Source organism: Pseudopipra pipra, chromosome 9, assembly GCF_036250125.1.
Source record: "Pseudopipra pipra isolate bDixPip1 chromosome 9, bDixPip1.hap1, whole genome shotgun sequence".
In the NCBI taxonomy this organism is placed as follows: Eukaryota; Metazoa; Chordata; class Aves; order Passeriformes; family Pipridae; genus Pseudopipra; species Pseudopipra pipra.
Window position 1 is genome coordinate 23,630,778 of NC_087557.1, and position 19,722 is coordinate 23,650,499.

At 44.1% G+C, this 19,722-nt stretch overlaps 3 protein-coding genes across 5 annotated transcripts in view; 1 reads left to right on the forward strand and 2 right to left on the reverse strand.

Moving 5' to 3' along the window:
• Positions 1 to 36: 36 nt before the first annotated feature.
• Positions 37 to 6,722, reverse strand: CDKN2C (cyclin dependent kinase inhibitor 2C). 2 transcript variants are annotated; one of them, XM_064665260.1, is made up of 4 exons: positions 5,907 to 6,722; positions 5,694 to 5,823; positions 5,399 to 5,539; positions 37 to 1,894 (listed from the first exon to the last, which is right to left on the reverse strand). In XM_064665260.1, the coding sequence occupies exons 3-4, from the start codon at positions 5,525 to 5,527 to the stop codon at positions 1,520 to 1,522; spliced, it is 504 nt and encodes a 167-aa protein (XP_064521330.1). In that variant the 5' UTR covers positions 5,528 to 5,539; positions 5,694 to 5,823; positions 5,907 to 6,722; the 3' UTR covers positions 37 to 1,519. The 2 variants fall into 2 exon arrangements, with proteins under 2 accessions (XP_064521330.1, XP_064521329.1); XM_064665259.1 differs by lacking the exon at positions 5,694 to 5,823.
• Positions 6,723 to 6,873: 151 nt separating this feature from the next.
• FAF1 (Fas associated factor 1) overlaps positions 6,874 to 19,722 on the forward strand; it is a 158,911-nt gene continuing 146,062 nt past the window's right edge. Inside the window, exons 1-2 of one of the 2 annotated variants that reach the window (XM_064665251.1) lie at positions 6,874 to 7,440; positions 7,521 to 7,571. In XM_064665251.1, the coding sequence (XP_064521321.1) occupies positions 7,438 to 7,440; positions 7,521 to 7,571 (54 nt within the window). In that variant the 5' untranslated portion in view covers positions 6,874 to 7,437. Of the gene's footprint in view, positions 7,441 to 7,520; positions 7,572 to 10,826; positions 11,159 to 19,722 lie in introns of those variants that run through there. The other variant, XM_064665252.1, reaches the window with a different exon arrangement.
• On the reverse strand, positions 8,201 to 11,021 carry LOC135418575 (basic proline-rich protein-like). The gene is made up of 3 exons (XM_064664014.1): positions 10,964 to 11,021; positions 10,065 to 10,835; positions 8,201 to 8,943 (listed from the first exon to the last, which is right to left on the reverse strand). The coding sequence occupies exons 1-3, from the start codon at positions 11,019 to 11,021 to the stop codon at positions 8,900 to 8,902; spliced, it is 873 nt and encodes a 290-aa protein (XP_064520084.1). The 3' UTR covers positions 8,201 to 8,899.

Sequence of the window (19,722 nt, forward strand, 5' to 3'; positions counted from 1 at the left end):
CTTGTGGACAAAAATTATAATAAAAGAGCACAGAACTTCATATTTCACAGAGGTTTTTAATCAGAAAACACAGCAGTGTAACAGAGCTTAAAGTAAACGTGACAGACAGTTTCAGCAAATTACTTTTTACTTGAAAATGTAGTACTGATTTTGTGGGGCTAATTTTTTTAAGTTGAAAACTAAACTAAGGTACCCCCTCTGCTCTTTTAAGTACTATTTAAAGTAGTATTAATTTTGCATTGATTAAAACCCTTCTATTTTGTGCAATTAAATTTTAGACTATTCAAAATAAAGTAGTTTAAATTGCCCATCTGTCCAAAAAGTAGATCCTGTACAAATATAAAAAATTTCATAAGAGACTCTTCCCAATATGTTGAGGCTGGAGAGGCAAATGAGTTTCGGTGTGGTGAATACTCTCAACTGTATTGCAATGGAAAATTTTCAATGGTTAAATCGTATTTTAGGTGCAAGCAATAACTTAACCTCACAAATATCAAAGGTGCTGCTTCCTAAATGTCACTGTATGCAAATATTCTTGTTTTGTGAGATGCATCTGTCATTAAAATAGTTTATTTACAGACAAAATAGAATAGCTGGTGGAAAGCAAATATTACTGAAAGAACATCTAAACTGCACTCAGCATATGAAGTGACCAGAAATCTTGTATTGCAGCCTTCATGTCTTCTTGCCTCTGACAGTGTTTCTCTGCTGCCTGTTTTGAAACTAGAAAAAAAGGTCTCGTGCAGTGCACAGTAAACACGAACTACTAAACTGAGCTGTTTAAAACCTCTGGCAATCACAGAAACACCACTTATATTGTTTCTGGTAACTAAATTCAAAACCAGGTTGGTGAAAGTTTAAATACACAAAGAGGAAAAGTGTCATCTACATTTAGAAAGTAAGTAACCTACTTCTACAAGCTCTTGTTAGTGACAAAATACAGTTATTGCCTAAAGCATCTAAATGCCATCCACTGTCCTCAGGCCAAGCAACCTTTCACTTCCAGCTCTGCCTGTGCAGGGGTTGCAGGTGACCCCTTAAAAGGATGTTTTAATCCAAAACAAGACTTCAGACTCTTGAGCCTGATCGAAGGGGGGTGGGGAAGAGAAGGGAGGGGTGCATGGAGAGGTGAGAGAAATCACAGTAAACTATTTCCTTTTCTTAAAAGTCCAGCAATACTAAGCATGTGAATAGTAGCTCCTGGATTAATGACTTCATATGAATGACCTAAAATAAGTTGTAAAACTTGATACTGGAAAACTAGATATGAACAACCAACATACACTCGAATGAGCCTGTGAGTACTGAGTAAAGTGAAAGGTGTAAGAAACTGCTGGGAGCATGGATTTAAAACGTTTCTGTTATCTATAAACCCACTTCTGGAATTTCTTGAGACTTACACTACCAGCTGTTCAGAAAAAAAAATAAAATAGGAGTAATGTGGCAACAAAAAAGGAGAGAAACACCCCAAGAAGTCGGCACGACCTCACGTCCAAAGGAGACCCCATCCTAGCGGGGTTCAGTCCATGTTGGCAGGGAAGGAGCTGCTGGCCTCCAGGAGCTCCACCACGGCTGCTCTCCGGTATAGCTTGGCCAGGTCGTAGGCGGTGGCCCCCCGCTTGTTCTGGTGGCCCACCTTGCACTCGGAGCGCGCCAGCAGCAGCTCCACCACCCGCACGTGCCCCTCCTGGGCCGCCAAGTGCAAGGGCAGGTTGCCCTCGTTATCCTCAATGTTAACATCGGCTTTGAACTCCAGCAGAGTCTGCAAAGTGTCCAGAAACCCCTCCCTGGCTACGTCGTGGATGATGGCGAAGCCAGTACTGTCTTTCAGGTTGGGGTTCGCCCCCTTACTGAGCAGCCGCCGGGCGATTTCGGGATTCCCGAGTTTCATCACCTATGAAAGAAAGAGGAGAATGGGATACCGCGGGGTGGGGGATTTGCTCCAGCAGTGCCTCACTTCCTCACTTCTTATCTCTGCCTTTAGTCAGAGCTCAATTCTCATTTAAAGCAGACAGAAGAGCCCCACTATAAAACTGATGACGGGACAGAACATCTAATTGTAATGTATTTGTTACTGAACTCGGTGAAATTGTGAAAGATGTTATCACTTCGGTGGTCACAGCTTTCTGTCTCAGAGATAAATGTCTGAAACAGCATAGAATGGGGATATAACAACTTTTTTTTTTCTAATAAGGGTTAACTCAGTTTCTTAACTTACAAAAATTAAGTATAATTTGGTTTTATTTGCCTAAGCATTGAGACATCTCTGCATTACTGTTTAATCTTGTTAAACAGCAAATACAGGGTCTCTGAGGAACAGATATTTTACCTCAGCAACAGCAAATGTAGAATGTGTTTTTATAAGCTTTCAGGTGTTTACATTGTCTGTGCATTATCATAAAACAAATATTTGGACTGTACCATAGCTCTGTCTGTTAAGAAACATAAATGCTAGAAGAAATTTTTCTCCCCAATATTTGTGTTTCATTATGTCACCCAAAAAGGAAAAGTCAAAAGGAATGTTTCAAAGTTCCAGAAGTTTTCCTCTAAAATCAGTATATTATACTTTCATAACCCCTCTATAAGTAAACTGTGGCTACGTTCTGTTGTTAAAAACATCCCTTAAAAAAATTCCAACAACAATAATAATTGGATTTTCTGTTTCTCTCAGAGAAAAAAAAAAAAAGCTCCTTTCAATTTTCTCAATTGCACCATAAAACTATCATGATTAGAACGCAAGTTTCTCTTATTTGGAACTTAACAGCTTACAGCGATTTCCCCTTAATTCCTCATTTTGTGTTTGCACAGACTTTCCAAAAATGAACACCATAATGTATAATCTCCAGCCTATAGGCAATATTTTCCTGTCCTTGAAACTAGTCTCACTGTTGGTGTCAAATTCGAAAAAAAACCCTCAAACCTTTTTTATTTCCTTAGAGAGGTTCACATATTGTTTAGAAAATCTCGATTAAAAAAAACCAAAACAGCATAAACGAGCATTACAGTGCATTACATTTAACATAAAGTACAGTTCCTACAGGGGATTTGCTGAAAAACTCTCCTGGTGACAAATATATATTAAGTTTTTTCAGGAAACCAAGCTAGAATAAATATAATTATATACAGCATTTGGACTGTAAAGTAGCCCAGTATATTATAACCACAGACAGGAGCAAAAGTGCAGATAAGACAGGCTGGGATTCAGGGAAAGAGATCTCTCTGTGCCCCAAGGCTTCCAGCCACTTCTTTCACTTCTGACGAGAGATGGAAGCAATGTAAAAGAAAACAAGAGCATTGTGATCTCTCTTTGTTTAGTAAAATCCGGACATTTTGATCTCTTTTTGAGAGCCCAGGCTGTATTATTTGTGAATTGAAAACATATATTTGGTTTAAGTGGGAGTTTTCTGTGTTCAGGCTAGGGGGACTGAAAGCTTCAGTTAAAGATGCGAGGGGGAGAAAATCATATAAAAGGTGAGGCTTTTTGGACGTGGGCTACAACTGAACAGCAAATGCCCTTTATTTTGCAAAGTTTCACTTGGGGGGAGGGAGGCAAAGAAGGAGAAAGCACTAATTGAATAAGTCTGACGAAAAGCATAAGGGCAGGAGATGTATTTGAGGCCTGCATAGGTACACTTCTCCAGAAATAAAAAGGACAGAGCAAGACAAGCTGAGTAGTTGTTTAATTAAACATAAGTGCAGAGGAAAAATATAAATGCATTGACATTAATATAGGAGCATTCTCTCCGTTGTAACAGAGAGAGAGATTACAGAGAGATTATTTCAGTTTTGCAGACTGCACTGACAGAGAAGTCTTTCGAGCATGGCCACGCACCCACAGCACATTTCGGGATGATACATATTGAAAATAAGTCAACAGATTCTCCTGTTTTGATTTTTGTTGTGGTTAATTAACTCAGTTATGATTAGGCACCCATAAGAAGTATCATTAGGACACGGATGCATGTTTAATATAGCTGGATGCTATGTCATTGTGTAAAATATGCCTTAATTCAGGATACAGACAGTTAGCTGCTTTTAGGAAAAAAATGCCCAACATTACTGTAGGACAAATCGGTTTTCAGCCCTCATCCCGAGGATAAATCAACTACCTAAATGTCTCCTGATTTCTTACAGAAGTTAGTTTGCCTAAGTTTTTAATTTAAACCCTTTTGCTCTCTTAAAAATTGCTGCAAGTGCCTGCACTGCCAGGCGATGCCCTATTTAGGTGCTAACAGGACAGCAAGGAGCTCACAGATCTCCAGCTTCAGCGAAATTGTCAAAACAGGGTCATTCCTGCGTTTTTAGCAAGAGTTGCTTATTTTCCAGCTCTAACATTTTGATGTTGAGCCAAAAAGCTGTAAATATCTCGAGTACATTCACAGATTCTATGCTGTTTAAAAATCCAGTTTCAGAAATTATTATCATGGTTTGCAGGGAAGAGGGGAGAGGGGTTAACAAACGATTTTACTAATGTGTGAAATTAAAAAGACCTATAGCTCCACTTCCACATTTCATTACTTATACCTTCGGTACAAATAACCACACTTATTTTTCCCTCCGGATTTATAAATCACATCTTTCACTATTCGGTAGGTATTCTAGCCCTTTCGCCATCATTATCTGATAATATTAAGAGCAAAATCTTTCCCAGCTCCAGTAGTTTGCAGTTGGATGAGTTCCAACTCCTGCCTGCACAGCTACACGATTAAAAATTAGGACATAGCACCCTATACGATCAGAAAGTAAATAACTGGAAGCAGTGCCCTGGTAGCCGATCTAAAAAAGCAGATTTTAAAGTCTTAATTATGAATGAAAAAGCAAGTGATTCAGCTGGAACCCTAACTCGTAGGGCTAACTCTTAATGTACATCGGAGGTCCTCGGTTCTGAGCAGCATGCTTCCCAATGAGAAAGGTCATTCCTCACCAACAGTGTATAAAGGAAAAGTACCATCCATAACAGACCCCAGAACCCAGACGAGCCACACTGTAAAAGCACATTGCAGAAAAAAAAAAGAAGAGATAAATCCTAAGCTTCAGAGAACAGCACATTTGTGTTTACAGACCTGCTATGAAATCCTGCTCACCTAAGCTGATTTCTTTTCATCTCAGCTCTCTCATTCCTTGCCTCCTCCCCATAAAATTACAAAATATTAGCAAACTCGTAGCCCGTTTGACATTGAGGGCGATCCCCGATTGAAAGAATGGTTTTGACCAGTTTTATTTCAAGTACGTCATTTTAGGGAGTTGGAGCCACTAAACTTATAAAATATGGCATCCAACGAGTTTGAAAAACCACTCGAATTTCATCCACCAGCCTGCTTAAAACGTTGTCTTTTTTGGAAACCCGGGTCACGTAGGTACCAGTGATGAAATATTTTCTCCCTCTCTGGATACCAACCTGCAGCGCAGTCCTCCCAAATCCATTTTGTGCATTGACGTTTACATTCTTTTGCAACAAATTAGTAAGTTGCACTAGGTCCCCCTTGGCAGCCGCGGACGCCAGCTCGTTCCCAGAAGGCTCGGCCATTCTTTAGGGTGACTGACGATCGGAAAAAAGATGAGATTTTTTTTTTTTTTAACCAGGCATGGCATCGGAGACTGACAGAAGGATTGGGATGGTTAATCTTCTGGAGTAGACGTTGTAGTAAATACTAGTAAAAAACCTCCTTGCCAAGACCCCGCCCCTAACTCACACGTGATTATTCAGCAAAACTGCAGCTCCACTTGAAGGAAGATTTCTTTGCTTCCACATATAGAGTAACTCTTATTAAAGACTTTGGCCACATTCGCGGGGGGTAAATAGGTTAACAGCTCTGCAATATACTGTATATGTTATAGGTAATATAAATACAAGTATACCGGAGACTCACTCAGACCTGAGATCTTGGAAGAAGAAGACAACCCACCCTGTTCACAGTCGGGATCTGAGACTTAGCATCAGCAGCAGCTCCGAGGAAAGGTCTCCTGTAGTAGTGTGCATCCAACTCCCGCTCGGGATCCCCCCTTCATCCCACTCCTCCGCCTTAGTCCGGGCCCAGGAGGGAAGGGAAGGACGAGCCGCGCCCGCGGAGAGCCGGGCGCGGCGGCAGCGGCTGTCCCGCCGCCCAGCTCGCTCCCTCGGTGCTCTCGCTCCCCGCAGCAGCAGCAGCAGCAGCTTCACTCCCGCAGCCCCGCGCAGCCTCCGCGCAGCGGGCGGGCGCGATCCCGGCCGGCGGCCGCCCCCGGCGGCGGCGGCTCCGGAGCATCCAGGAGAGCGGCGGGCGGCGCGGGGGGGCTGCCGCGAACCGCCGCCCGCGCTCAGGGCGTGCAGGAGCCGCGGCGCGGGGCCGTGTGTCCGCCGGGCTCCGCCGGGGTCCCGCCGCCGCTGTCCGCGCTCCGCCAGGCGCTCCCAGGCGGCGGCCGCTCCTCCCGGAGCTCCGGGCGGGGGCAGGGGCCGCGCTGGTGCCGCCGCTGCCCCGGCCCGGCCGCGCTTGCAGCCGCAGTGACAGCCCCGCTCGCCTCCTCTTCCAACTTCGCGAAATAAAGCTGCACTTGCCGGTCCCGCGGCCGCCGCCTCCGCCCGCGGCTTTGCGCTCCCCCTTTTTTAAGCACAAACAATCGCTACTTCTGTTTCCTAAGGACACGAAGCCGGTTTCTCTCTCCTCTTTTTTTTTTTTTTTCCCTCTCTCCCCCCCCCTTTTTTTTTTTTAACCTCATCAGCTTTTTTTGAAAAGAAAAAAAATTTGAGCGCTTTTTGAGTTGAAACACCCGCCCACATTTTAACGGCACAGATTTAAGGAGGCGCGGCGGAGTTCGGGCAGGAAGGCCTGTAGCGGCTCCCGCCCGCCCCTCGCCCGGCCCCGGCCGCGCCGCTGCCGCAGCCCCGCGGCGCCGGGTGCCGTCCCCTCGCCGCGCAGCCCCGGCTCGGCACTGCCCCGCCACAGCCACCGCGGCCCCGATGCTTTTAGGAGGAGCGCTGCCGAGGCCTAGTGGGGGGGAAATGAAAGGAAAAGGAGGTTTTAGCGCCGGGAGCCTCCGCGTCCCGGCGGGAGGACCGGGATCGGGGGGAGCTCGGCGGGCGGCAGGGCGGCCTCCGCCGCGGCGCTTCTCCCCGGCGGGCTCCACCTGCCCGCGGGGGGAGCGGAGCCTGCTCCGGTCCCGGTCTCGGTCCTGGACCCACCGCGCTCGCTCGGCGCCCCGCGGGGCAGCGGCTCCGCGCTCGGGGCCACCCCGGCAGCGGCGCGGGCTCTGCTCCCCGAGGACAAGGTCAAGGATGAAGGGTCAATGTCAAGTTGTCTTAACGGTGGAAAGGCGACCGTTCACGGCGGCACTCCCTGCTTCCCGCGTTTCTGGTGTCCTTGATTGATTTGAAAGTGCCATTTTGAGGGGAAAAACGCACCCGGGCGCCGAGGAGACGCGAGGGCTTCGCTTTTCCTTCCCCAGGGCGAAGAAGCGAGGATGGTACAGTACGGGGATGTCATCGCCACTCTGCCTAACACTGTTTAGTGTCTTAAAGTGCTTTAATGGCCGGATTGCTTTAGGTTGCAGGGACCCTTGGAGGACTGAATTCTGCCAAACGAACCCTCCGAGAGGTAAGGTGCAATGTCATGGCTCCCTGATAAGCACACGTAACCCATCGGTTGCAGTCTGCACGTCTGTTTTCTGCGTGGACGCCACGGGAAGATGATTTTGAATGTAAACAGGCGTGAGGCAGCTCGGGGAGATGCGTTAGGGAGGGAACCTGTGGCAGTGACATCTCCTCCAGCACTGCCCTGCGGGGGGAACCTGCCGCTGGCAGCCGGGCAGGGGCCGGAGGGGGCCGGGGCCCGAGTCGGGGCCACCGCCGTCAGATAGAGCCGGTTCTGCAGGGATGGACCTACGGCTGAGTGAAGCCAGTATGACTTCTGCATCTGGCTCTCCTCTCAGCGTCAGTTGCTTTTTGTGTCGCAATTTAATTTTTCTGTACTGATTTCCCCTCCCACGCTTGTTTGTGAATATACAAAGGTGACAAGTGTGAGCTGCCTGCACACCGAGCAGGGAAAGCAACTTTGTTCAATTTATCAACTAACCCCCCCACTCCCATTAAAGGCCCGTGTATTTTTAAAGGCCTCACTGTGATAATTCTCGTCCTGAAGTAACAGCGCTTTTCCTTCCTTTTTTTACAGTTTTGTAAGGAAAAATATGAATTATAATTTCCCTCAAAGTTAGCTCTAGAAATATATATACACACAAATATAATTTATTTATTCAAATATAGTTGCTTTTCTGCATAAGGAAGGAATTTATATGCAAAACTTCGATTATTCATTCAGACGGCTTGTAAGTAACTTTATTTTGTGACTAATCACTACTAAAATCCACAGGCTTTGGTGGTGTTCCCTGTTGCTGAATTACTGCAAAATTAGACCTGCAAGTCTTACAACAGTCTCACATTATTTTTTGTTGGTTTACAGTTCAGAATAAAGTTCGCATCTTCTGTTAATCACACCACATAGCAAAAATAATTAAGTAGAGGGTAGTTGGAGTGCTGCAGGCCTCCTGCAAGTCAAACTGCCCGGCCAGAAAATGCCGCGAAGCCTCCTCTACCGTGGGGCTCTGTCAAACGTCTTTGCAGAAAGTAGCTCGTTAGTCCTGATCGTTTCGTCTCATGAATGACGAAGATAATCCCCCTAAAACTAAAAGAATTGTTCCAGTGGGCTCCAGAATCATCAGAAAAAAACACTTTCTGGAGGGAGATCTTATCGGCGAGCATTACAAGGAGTAAGATAAGCAGCTCCCTACTTTGTCTAACACTCTTTGAAGAACACAACACAGCTCGAGTGGCTCGCAGCGAGGGGTTGTGAGAAGGTGAGAAGGGGAATAGAAACTTTCGTTGTGACTTGAACGTGAACTTCCTGCGACGTGGGGCATGTGCAGGTTTTCACCTTCTCTTCACGTTCTGGATCAAATCCTTCCTGTTTTGATCTATAATATAGATATCATTATTTAAAATATGACTGTAATAGACGTGAACGTCGTGTAACTAATCTTGACAACATACCTATAGCTTCAATTCGTGCCAGGAATTAATTGGCCTTACTCCAGTTGCTAAAACTCGCTTTTCAGCCTTTATTATAGTTACTCTCTAGTAATGTGTGGGTGGATTTGTTTGTAATTTAGCATAGGCTGTACTTGGCATTGCACCATACCTTGTACTTATTACAGAACTGTCTGTAACATAGAACTGGGGAAAAAAAACCGTGCAGGTGTGAGGGCAATTAATTTATCATCCCTCCGGTCGTCGGTGGGGAGCTCGAATTGTTAAGCTAACGTCAGCGGGCAATAAAACCCTCTTGGCAAGCCCTGCCAACATAAACTAGAGCAGCAACACGATAAAATAAAAAAAACCAGCTCCTCTGACGCTGTGGCGTTGCATCGCAAGTGGCGTTTCAGTGTGGCGTCCGCCCGCCCGCCCGGGGACCCGCAACACCGCCGACAGACGCGCAGCTCCGGCGCCCTGGAGCCCGCGCCCCCCAGCAGCGCCCGCAGACGGGCTCTAAGCAATTCCCAGGGTTTTTCCTTGGGAACCACGGACTCTCCTGAAGGTACAGTTTAACTTTTCATCCCCCCCTGTCGGCCCTTAGCGTGTGTCCACGGTCGCGACAGGCCCCGCCGCCGTGGGCGGTCGCGCCGGGCTCCCCCCGCAGCTCTGCCCGGGGCCAGCCCGGCTGCGGCGGCAGGAAGCTCGGAGGGTCCGGGAAACTCGCCTGTAACTCTATAAAAACCCAATAAAGAACCGTGTTCCCTAAACCCGGCGGAATATCTTGATTCAAAGGTATCATCGTGTGGCTTTATTAGCTGATACGAAAGCTGCTCGATGCTTCTGTGACCTCAGATAGTTGCGACACTCACAGGACGCTCCTACAAACGCACAGCAAAACATGTTGGACTAATTAGCAAATTGGCGTCCAAATGCGTGCTTAATGTCAGGAGGGGGGTAGGTGAACTGCATCAGGTTGTAGAAGGCAGACTTAACATTAATTACAGTTAGATTTGCATCACTTAAAGCAGATTTATTTGCGGTATATAATAGAATTGCAGCTTACAGTGCTGGAGTGCTAAGCCTGAGCGAGGGCCGCTGTGCAGATCACGGGTCCGTCGGCTCAAAAACCTGTGGAAAAACGCACTTCCTTCTTTTGTGATTAGTCGGAACAGGGCGAGGGGAAAACCACCGAGCTGTACCGAGCCCCGGCCCTGTGCGCGCCCCCCGCCCGGTGGGGTCGGGTCACTCGGCGGGCACAACGGTACGGGCTGTCGGGGGGGACGGGGACCGAATCGCTGCATTCCCCGATGGCACCGCGGATGGATGGAGGGAGGGAGAAATGGATGCAGGGAGGGATGGACGGACGGATGGATGCAGGGACGGATGGACGGAGAGGCAAGGCCGTCCTCCGGCCCTTGTTTCCCCGCACCGCCCAGGGATGGCCGCAGCCAGGTCCCCGCCAACCCGTTTAGGCCGCACTTGGCGGCGGAGCCCAGCCGGGACACCCCGCGCCGCCGCCGGGCCCGGGGAGCCGCCAACCGGCGGGACGGGACGGGGGCTGTGCCCGCTCCCTCGGCCCCGCGCGGGCGGACCGGCGGCACCTCCGCTGGGCAGCGCGGGCCTGGGCGCTCCGCTCCGCTCCCTGGGCGCGGGCCCGCGGGGCCCGTGGTGCCCGCGGTGCCCGGTCCCGGCGCGGTCCCGCCCCCGGTTCTCTCACAGCGCTTGACAGGCGGGCGATCACGTGCCGGCCGCAAAGCGCCTCTTTGCGACCTCAATGACAGGCAAAATGTGCGACACAGGCGCTGTGGAGGCAGGCGGGGAGCGGCGCTGCCTCCTCCTCCTCCTCAGCCTCCTCCTCCTCCTCCTCCTCCTCCTCCCCGGCCCCGCGGCTGAGGCAGCGCTGCCCGCTCCCGGCCCCGCGCCCGGCCCGCCGCTCTCCCCTCCCCTGCCGCCTTCCTCCGCCCCGGGAGGGGCAGCCCGGGGGCGCCGCGGGAGCCCGAGCGGAGCGCGGCGCCTCCATGAGCTCCTGAGCTGCCGCCCTGCCCCGTCCTCCCCGCCGGCAGCGGCTCCAGGTGCGCGGGTCCGAGCAGAGCCGGGACGCAGCTGGCTGCAATGGCGTCCAACATGGACCGGGAGATGATACTGGCTGATTTCCAGGTAAAATTTTCAAGCCGCCGCCGCGCAGCCGTGGCCTCTCGCTGCTTTTCTTCTTTCTCCTCGTTGCTGTGCTGCTTGTTCTTTGTGGGGAGGTCTCCGGGGTGGTGGGTGTGAAGCCCACCCTCCAAAGCCTCCGCTCTCGCCTTCCTTCTTCTTTTATTTATCAGAAATGGGGAACATGTGCCCTCTTCTCTCAAGGTGCGTGAACAAAATGTCTTCTTCAACTTGGAGAGTTTCAGTTTTTAATTAATAAATAAACAAAAAAGCTTTTTCATCCCCTTTGCTCGTTTGTACCCTCTGTGACCACCCAGGCGCTGGGACAGCTGTGAGGCAGCTCACTTGGAAGAGGTGAATGCCAGGGAGGACACAAAACTCATCGCTCCTCACGATGTGTCACAGTGTTTGTAGTGAATCACTTGCTGGTACTACAGATTAGCGCTGAACAGAGGTGTTTCCATTCCAGCATCGACACTCACTTCATGGTTGCCTCAGCCTGTGACTGTTGTGATGACGGTAAAACTCCTCACACCCCATTCCAAACAACAACGTGTTTGTGTGGAAAGGAGGAATATGCCCCTAAACCTTGTTTGTTACCTTTCCTCCTCCGTACAGAAAAGGGTTGCAATTTAACTTCAGGCTCTTGAATCTTATTGCCAAAATAAAGTCTTTCTATAAGTACAAGTGATGTGTTCAGGAGCCTCGTTAATCTGTTCAGGATATTGCTTCTTAATATCGCTTGGTTTTGTATTGTATTTCTAAGGCCAAGTAAACAAAAAGGTGGAGGATACCTGCATTTGAAATAGCGGGCAGAACCAAAAGCAGCTTGGAAGGGTATCAGATAATATTTGATTATATCTTTTAAATATTTGCTTTTCAGTCCATAGGGTCCATTTACAGTCATTGTTCTTACATGGAGAGGCTCCTGGGTATTCTTGGATTGAGTTATAAAACTGCCATCTGTACGTTCAGCTTCTTAAAAGACTGTTTTCCAGCTGTTAGCAGTGAAACTATTTGATTTTTTTTAAAAAAGAAATCCCTTCGCTGTGTGTGTATGTTTCTTTGGAGCTACAGGTAGGGTGACTGTAATGTGCATTATGTAATTCCTCTTTTGCAAAAGGTATCTGGTATCTCCCTGATGTAACACGTGGAGTTTCCCAGCTGATAACGGGGAGGTGTTGTCACTTCCTGCACCTGAGTATCTTATAACCATATTTATTAAAATGCTTAATAAATGTTACTTTATTGATACTTTTGTGTATATAAGGCATGAAATCTCAATTTTAAGGCTGGAGTTTCATAAAGGAGTTCTTCCAGTAAAAACACTCCATGCAGAAGGAAACTGGGACCCCACTTCTACACTCATACCAGTGAGGACAGACTCTTACTGAATTCCACCTTAGTACCTGGAACAGGTTTACATTCAGGAATCCCAGGTGATGAAGTTAGTGACTGGTGAATGTAAGATTTTTTTTTTAAATGGAGTTTTCAATACAGATTTACACTTCACAAAATTTTTATGTCAATGCTATTTTGCAGTATTTTTGTGCTTGGATTTTGAAACCAGTTAATAAAAGTATAAGAGCAACTGCAGTGTCTGGTACCATGAAGACAAGTAAGTATTGCAAACTTGCAGGTGGGCAGTGGAGTCGCAGAAATCAGTTTTAGATGAAGGGTGGATGGCAAAATGTGTCTCAATTTAGGACACAGGAAATATTTTATCATATTTGTACATATTTAAAAAGAACCCAAACCCTTTCCTCTTGAATTTCAGCAGACAGCTTTGTTTTTCTGTTTCGTCCTATTTTTTTTAAAAAATAATACCAAGTGCCTGCCTGATTTCGAAGCACTGAACTGTTAATTGTCGTGCTGTTAAAGCTTCAGATTAGTAAAGGACAATGTCAGTCATTATGAGGCCTCATATCTTTAGACTGTTACAAAACAGTAAAGGATTTTGAGTTTTTAAATACTAGATGGAATTCACAACTCATTCACTAAGAATTTAAAATGGAAAGTAAAACATTACGTGCACAGTAATTCTGCTTGATTTTCCCTTCTATATTTTCTGTGCTTTTTAATTAATAAATATGTTCCCTAGAGTTCTGCTGCCATCTTCTATATTTGTGTGAGGTATCTTGTTTAAGAATGTTGCACACAGTGGAAATTTCAAAAGCAGTTCTTTGTAGTTTCGTTCAGCTAATCTTTGCTGAATTAACTGGGAGGGAAACCTTCCATCACCATTTCACCCTCACTTTTCCCAGGTTATGTTTAAGAGGGATAGAGCAGTGGTCTTTGAACTTCTAAAGCTTGAAAGGGTTTTCTTTCCCCATAAAAAAATCAGTGAAATCATAATTATGCTGATGCCTGATGCTTTTGTAAAGTTTTCATGGATTTATTTTGTGTCTTTCAAAGTCATTATGGATTCTGCCATTGACTTCAGCTAGAGCAGTAACTTGTATTACGTTTGTTTTTTCTTTTTAGCTCTGATTGTTGTAACAGGTTACTTCTGCATTCTGAGGTACTAAAGAGAAATACTTAAAAAGGTATTTTATATAAATACATAGTTATACATAAAACCTTTGAATTTTATGAAATATTTTAACTATAGAGTAAAACACAGTAAGTGATATACCAGAATATTTTTGCTTAATGTCTGAAAACAATTAAAGCCTGTTCTGTGTGGTTTATAATTATTTTCTTTTCCTCTCCTTTTTAATGAGGCTACTGTATGTTACCCAGGGAGCACAAAGTACGTATTCATGCATGTGGGCTGTATGACAAACCTGTCTAACTTTGCCTTCTTAGGCCCTCACTTAGGAAAGATTATGCAGAAGCTTTGCTTTGTATGTGAGTAGTCTGATTGTTTTCAGGGCAAGTAGCTGATGTGGAGTTGAGCACAAAAACAAGTTTTAGCTTTTTCACTAAATGCAATTCAGAATTTCTCCACAAAGTGTCATTGGCATAAAGGAAAAACTCCATAGGAAAAAACCCATCAGCTTGTGCTTGTAGCATAAATCCTTCAAAAAGGTAGGCGCGTGCGAATTGGTCAAAGAGCGATGCTGCAACGTGCCTCACAAACTGGGAGGAATAGGGCATATATTTTCTACTGAATTTTTAATATCACTGTTCTTCTTTGGTTTGTTATATTTAGCTGCAAAGTGTTCTTCCATCTCCAATGGCATACTCAGGTACTCGTGTGATAGAAACGCATTCATGATCTCTGCAGTTTGAGATCTGTTTTTCATTGTGAAGCAAATAGGTTTTTTTTTTTCTTTTCAAGTTGCAAACTTCAATTGCACCAAATTTCATTAAATTGGGACAGGCATGAAAATCAATCTGTGAGTATGACAGAAGTGTCAGATGATGTTTTTGCATGCTAGCACCCGTACTTTTGCTTTTGCAGCTTCACTTAGGATGGGGACTGAAATGAACAGGAATGTTGTTTAGTCCTTATAAGTTATGTCCACCTTTAGGACTATTTCATTCATTCTGTGTGCTTGTCCTCACAACAGTTCTAAGTGTAGGGTAGGCCTGAGGATTGGAGTACTGTGGGAGTTGCTCCTGTGTGTCCATATATTACGAGAATATCTGGCACATCGAGCTTCAGAAGGAAATTTTTCATGGAATTAATGTTTTTGCATTGACCAAATAAATAAGTGGCTCAGGATTTAGTCAGGTTGGGAAGAACTTCATCATGGAAAAAATCAACTCAAAAATCCTTGCTTTCGTTGAGACAACAGATTTCTAATAGTTTTCTTCTCCCTTCTGTCTTTGATCCATGTTCATTTTGAAACCAAGTTATGTGATTTTTTTTTTTTCAATTTTTTTTAAACTGGATAATAGACTACTTTGGTGTGATTCACCAAAGTAGTGTATAAGTGTATATAATTTTTTTTTTTCCAAACTTTATATCAATCTTTTTCATAAAAACAGGGGTTTGTAGGAGGAGCAAGGGGGAGTTGGGAAGGAAGAACCTCATTGCCATCAGTACAGAAAAGTGAGAGAGCATGCTAAATGATAATTTTTTAAATTATAAAACTGACCATGATATTGATACATCAGCTATTTTGTTTTGTTTTGTTTAAGATTTAACCATAATTCAAACTACTTGTTTCCTTCTGGAATTACTACAGTGAAAGAAACTGGAAAATCTTTTTCACTTGGAGGTTAACACACTGCTGTTAAATAAATGATAAATTATATTTTTAAAGTTGGTTGTTGTTTTTTTATTTTTTTGTGGTCTTGTCTGCTTCAACCCTGTAGAAGATTATCTCCGTTGTTCTCACAGTTTTCACTGTCTAGCAGTGTGTATGCAGAATTTACATGTGTATTCACTTTTCTGGGGGTGCTAAGGGAGCTTTCCTTTCTACTGTGTGTGTCAGTATGCTGGCTCAGGTTCTCTGTCGTTCTAAATTATTGCCAGTATGAAAATTTGATGGGTGAGAAAGGTAGGCAGATACAGCAATAGCTTTAATGCTTGATTCTTGTCCTGGGCTGTGACTTATGCTGGGGTCTGGAAAGAGTGTTTTAACTAATTTCCTTGAGTGTAAGCCACCCATCTTTTTCTGAAAGAAAAAGGCACGTTTTGTCATGAAGACACTGGAGCAGAGAGGACTGTTCTTGATTTTTGTTGCAGACTTTCAGTGGAGTGTTTGGAACAAGATCCTCAACAAAAGAGAGGTGCTGAAGAGAGTTTCAGTCAAAGTTTAAACATAAGCTGGAGGACACTTTCCAAGGATTTAAAGTTCTTGGAGGCCTTCATTTTCATCAGAAGGTCTCCCTAAATATCTGGGTTTATTTGTGTGCAGATCTCTCTGAGCTTAACACCTCAATCTTGCTCATACCAAACCATTCTTTTGTGTGGCCTCTCTGTAGAATAGAGTGCAGTGGGTGCTGAACTGAGCTTTGCAGCTCTCTCCATAGTAGCTGGAGGGAAATCCAGTACTCTGGAGATTAGAAATCAGGGTTTGGGATAGACAGGTTTGTTTATTTATACCCTCATACTGTGTATCTTTAGTTAAAAGTGGGCTCTACTGGGTTTCTTGTAGTCAGGTTGCCCAGATGCTCAGCACTGCTTCACCTGACCTGTTTTAGTGGATATAGGTTACTGTATCCTTAGCTAAATTTTAAAATAGTTAACAGGGATGTTTTTCAGTGTAAAAAAAGAGGACTTTTTTAGGACACTGTAGGATGTTGAAGTTCATACCTATGAGGCCTGTTAATTTTTATTGGAATTCTTTTTAATCCTTATTGCTTTTTATCACATTATAGTTTTGTGCATTACACAGTTTTGGAACTGGTAATTGGACCTCTTTGTTTGGAACACAGTTGGTTTTAATGGCCTTAGGGCCAGGAGACATGATAAAGGCATGCTGCATGCTTAGTGTGTTTTAGTTTGGGTATTGTCATTTTCATTGTCTGCTACCAAGGCCATCACTTCTATTAATTTATTCTTTATGTGTTTCTGGAGTTTCATCTCTTTAGGTACGTTTAGGCTTAGTTGTAATCCCAAAGTTCACGTTTATCAGAACAAGGCTAGTTTGATTTACTAATCACTGCTCTGGCCTTTAAACTGAAGGTGAAGTGGGTTCTGGCCTTTAAACTGAAGGTGAAGTGGATTCCAGAGTCAGAAATTAGAAGTTGGAGTAAGAGTGGTGTCCTTTTAGAAACATCATAACTTGAATATTTTCACTGATAGCTGTTCATGGAAAAGCCAGCTAATTTCTCCTGTATAACGACAGACAGTTAATTAGAAATACTAACTGACATTTATAGAGAAGAAAGAGGATCCTATGATTTGTGTGCATTACAGCCCTGCTGTAGGAACCTAAATAATTTACCACTGGAGCACCAATTCGTCTTTAGAAAGAAAGACTGTTCTTTTCATTCAATTACCTTGAAAAGACTCTTCACATCATAGTAATCATGTCACCATTTCCATCAGCCCATTCATATAGGTATTTGGGTTAGTAGGTCACTGAAACAGATTGAGAGGTGGTAGCTGTAGGATCCTTTTTCAAATGCCATGACAACCAATGCTAATGATACTATTGAAATTATTAATTATGTGTACTCCCAAAGGCTAAGAATGGACTTTCATTGAAAGGTAATGTGAAAATTATTTGTCATGTTGAAAATACCATGTTACTAATATTTCTTGGTAAGCAAGGATCATTTACAGTAAACACACTTACTGCGTTCATATTTTCATGTGGAGGGAGGTGTGGGAGGTGGTGAGAATTTGAGACATTTGCTGTGTCTTAAGGGGTCTTGAGAATCTGCCATCTTGAGAATATTGCATTGGAGCTGGAAAGCCTGAAAGGGTAGAGTTTCCCTCTATATTTGGCCAGTTTTTATAGTTCAGTTACCGTGTTGCAAGCCTAGTTTTCATACACTTCCACACTAGAAGCAGGGGGTAGTAGCTTATTAAGGAACTACATAGCATGGTTTTGATAGGATTTCATATTTTTCTAGTCAGTGAATAAGGTTGTGCATATGTGGGGCAGCCATTAGATGAGTCCTTTCTTATAGCTACTGTAAGAACCAGAATACAAAGCTTGGGGAAGTACCTGACATTCTACTCGTCCCTCATCATTTGGATGAAAGGAAATGACATGCTTACTGGCTGGATTGATACCTACTAATTAAGCCCATTTTTTAGAGTTGAATAGATAATGTGCAATTGTAAAAAGAACCTGCTTGAGGAGGAAATCAAAGCCTCAGTGTATGCAGTACATGTTGTTTGGTCTATCGAAATAGTCGTCTCCTGGTCCTCTGTGACTAACTGGTTGAGCAGGTCTTTGTTCCATAGGAGTAGTTATGCTTTCAAAAGATAATTCATTAAAGCTGAAGTTCTTACGAGACATTTTGAAACTAGAATAGAGTATGTTAGGCCTTGGGTTATTTTATGTAGGTTTCGTGTTTTGCCTATTGCAGGAAACAATTTGTAAAGACAAGAACACTGAATCTGAGTCACTTCTATTATTTTTTTTTTTAAAGGTCAGGTTGTTTGTGTGAGCAAATGTCAAAGGTGCCATATCAGCTCAGATCGAAGACCCAGCTGGCCTAATGTCTCATCTGCAGCAGTGGCTGGTCCTTAGGAAAGAGCTGAGAGGAGCAGAATGTGAATGGATTTGCCTTATCCTAGTTTCTGGAAGTCAGCATTTTAAAAGCTTGATGATGGGGTTTATTGTAAAACTTTGGAAATAAAGTATGTCAGCTTGAGTTAGTCTTCTGTTCTTCAACTGACTGAGTTCTTCAGAGAAGTCTGAGTAGTTTTGTGATGTGTGAGTTTGCTGTATAGGAGCTGTGTCCACTTCTCCCTAGTATGTTTTATACATATACATACTAAGTCTATTCTATATACTTTATTGGAATTTCTGCTATTTCTTATGGTACAGAAGTCAAATTTGTCTGAACTGTAGAAATCTTAACCTCTTCTACTTTGTACCCCAATAAAATTCACCCAAAAACTTAAGGTCAGTACTGTGGGATTGTGATGTTGATTTTACCTTCAATTAAGGCTGATTGTAAGAAAAATCTGCTGTGAAAAATTTGAATTTAAGTTCCTTTAAAATTTTGGAGAGATCATTGGATCCTAGTTGTTTGTTCTATATGTCTTTATTGACAGTGTAGGATGAGTCTTTTCTGTAAAGAGCAGCTGTGTTATGGGATGGTCCCCGAGTTCCTCTGTAGTGGATGAGTGCACAGAATTCATGTAGCTTTTCTGATAGGCCCTGGCCTTCTTTGAATACTTAAAGTAGGGAGAAGAAGGAGGAAGAGGGGGATCTTTGGACTAAAGTCTTGGCGATGGCTGAGCACTTGTCTGTGGGAAACAGTGAATTAATTCCTTGTTCTGCTTTCCTTGTATGTGTGGCTTTTGCTTTCCACATTAAACTGTCTTTATCTAACTGTAGTTTCCTACCTTTTACCCTTCTGATTTTCTCCCTGATCTCTCTGGTGGGCGAGTGAGTGAGTGGCTTGGCTGCTGGTTGGGGTTAAACCATGGCAATGCCTTTTCCAGGTTTTGAAGAATATGTCTGTTCCTTCTGGTTCTGTTCTTCACAAAAAAAAAAAAAAAAAAGTGTTTGTGGAATGTTAAGATAATTTTTGTGTGGATCAGTACTCTTCTTTGTGTGCTTATCTAGAAAGTGGTTTTTATTTATTCTTCAGTTGTTTTTAAAGTTCTGCTGTTTTGAGACAATGAGGAGAAAGGAGATGACTGCAAATGCCCATTAAGCAAAAGTGTGTTTGACCCCTGCAATTCTTTTCTGTTTTCCATCAGTTTTTTTTTTCTTATGTGATAATGTATAAGATACTCTTAAGAGCAAAATGACTATGATTCGGGAAATCCTGGGGTTTTACCTTCACTGAGATACTTTAATAAAAGTATTAAACAAACACAGAAACTTTGGGATAATCCTAACTAAAACATTTGTGTATTTGTTGGGTAAAGGCTGTCTTCAGTCCTCAGGAAAGACAAATGGGTTTGGTAATCCAGAGTACTACTTAATGGTACTGACTTTTGTTTTGGTTTGGTTTTTAATTCAGTTTGACCACTGCTCTTT

What these genes read in the sequence shown, in the direction of transcription:
- LOC135418575 (XM_064664014.1), bottom strand. Translation starts at nt 11,021, where the DNA reads ATGGAGGCGCCGCGCTCCGCTCGGGCTCCCGCGGCGCCCCCGGGCTGC. An exon ending in CCCGGGCTGCCCCTCCCGGG is followed by an intron (nt 10,836 to 10,963) that starts GCGGAGGAAGGC and finishes GAGGAGGAGGAG; the next exon opens with GAGGCAGCGCCGCTCCCCGC. An exon ending in AGGCTTAGCACTCCAGCACT is followed by an intron (nt 8,944 to 10,064) that starts GTAAGCTGCAAT and finishes TCTATATTATAG; the next exon opens with ATCAAAACAGGAAGGATTTG.
- CDKN2C (XM_064665259.1), bottom strand. Translation starts at nt 5,527, where the DNA reads ATGGCCGAGCCTTCTGGGAACGAGCTGGCGTCCGCGGCTGCCAAGGGG. An exon ending in TTGGGAGGACTGCGCTGCAG is followed by an intron (nt 1,895 to 5,398) that starts GTTGGTATCCAG and finishes TTTCTTTCATAG; the next exon opens with GTGATGAAACTCGGGAATCC.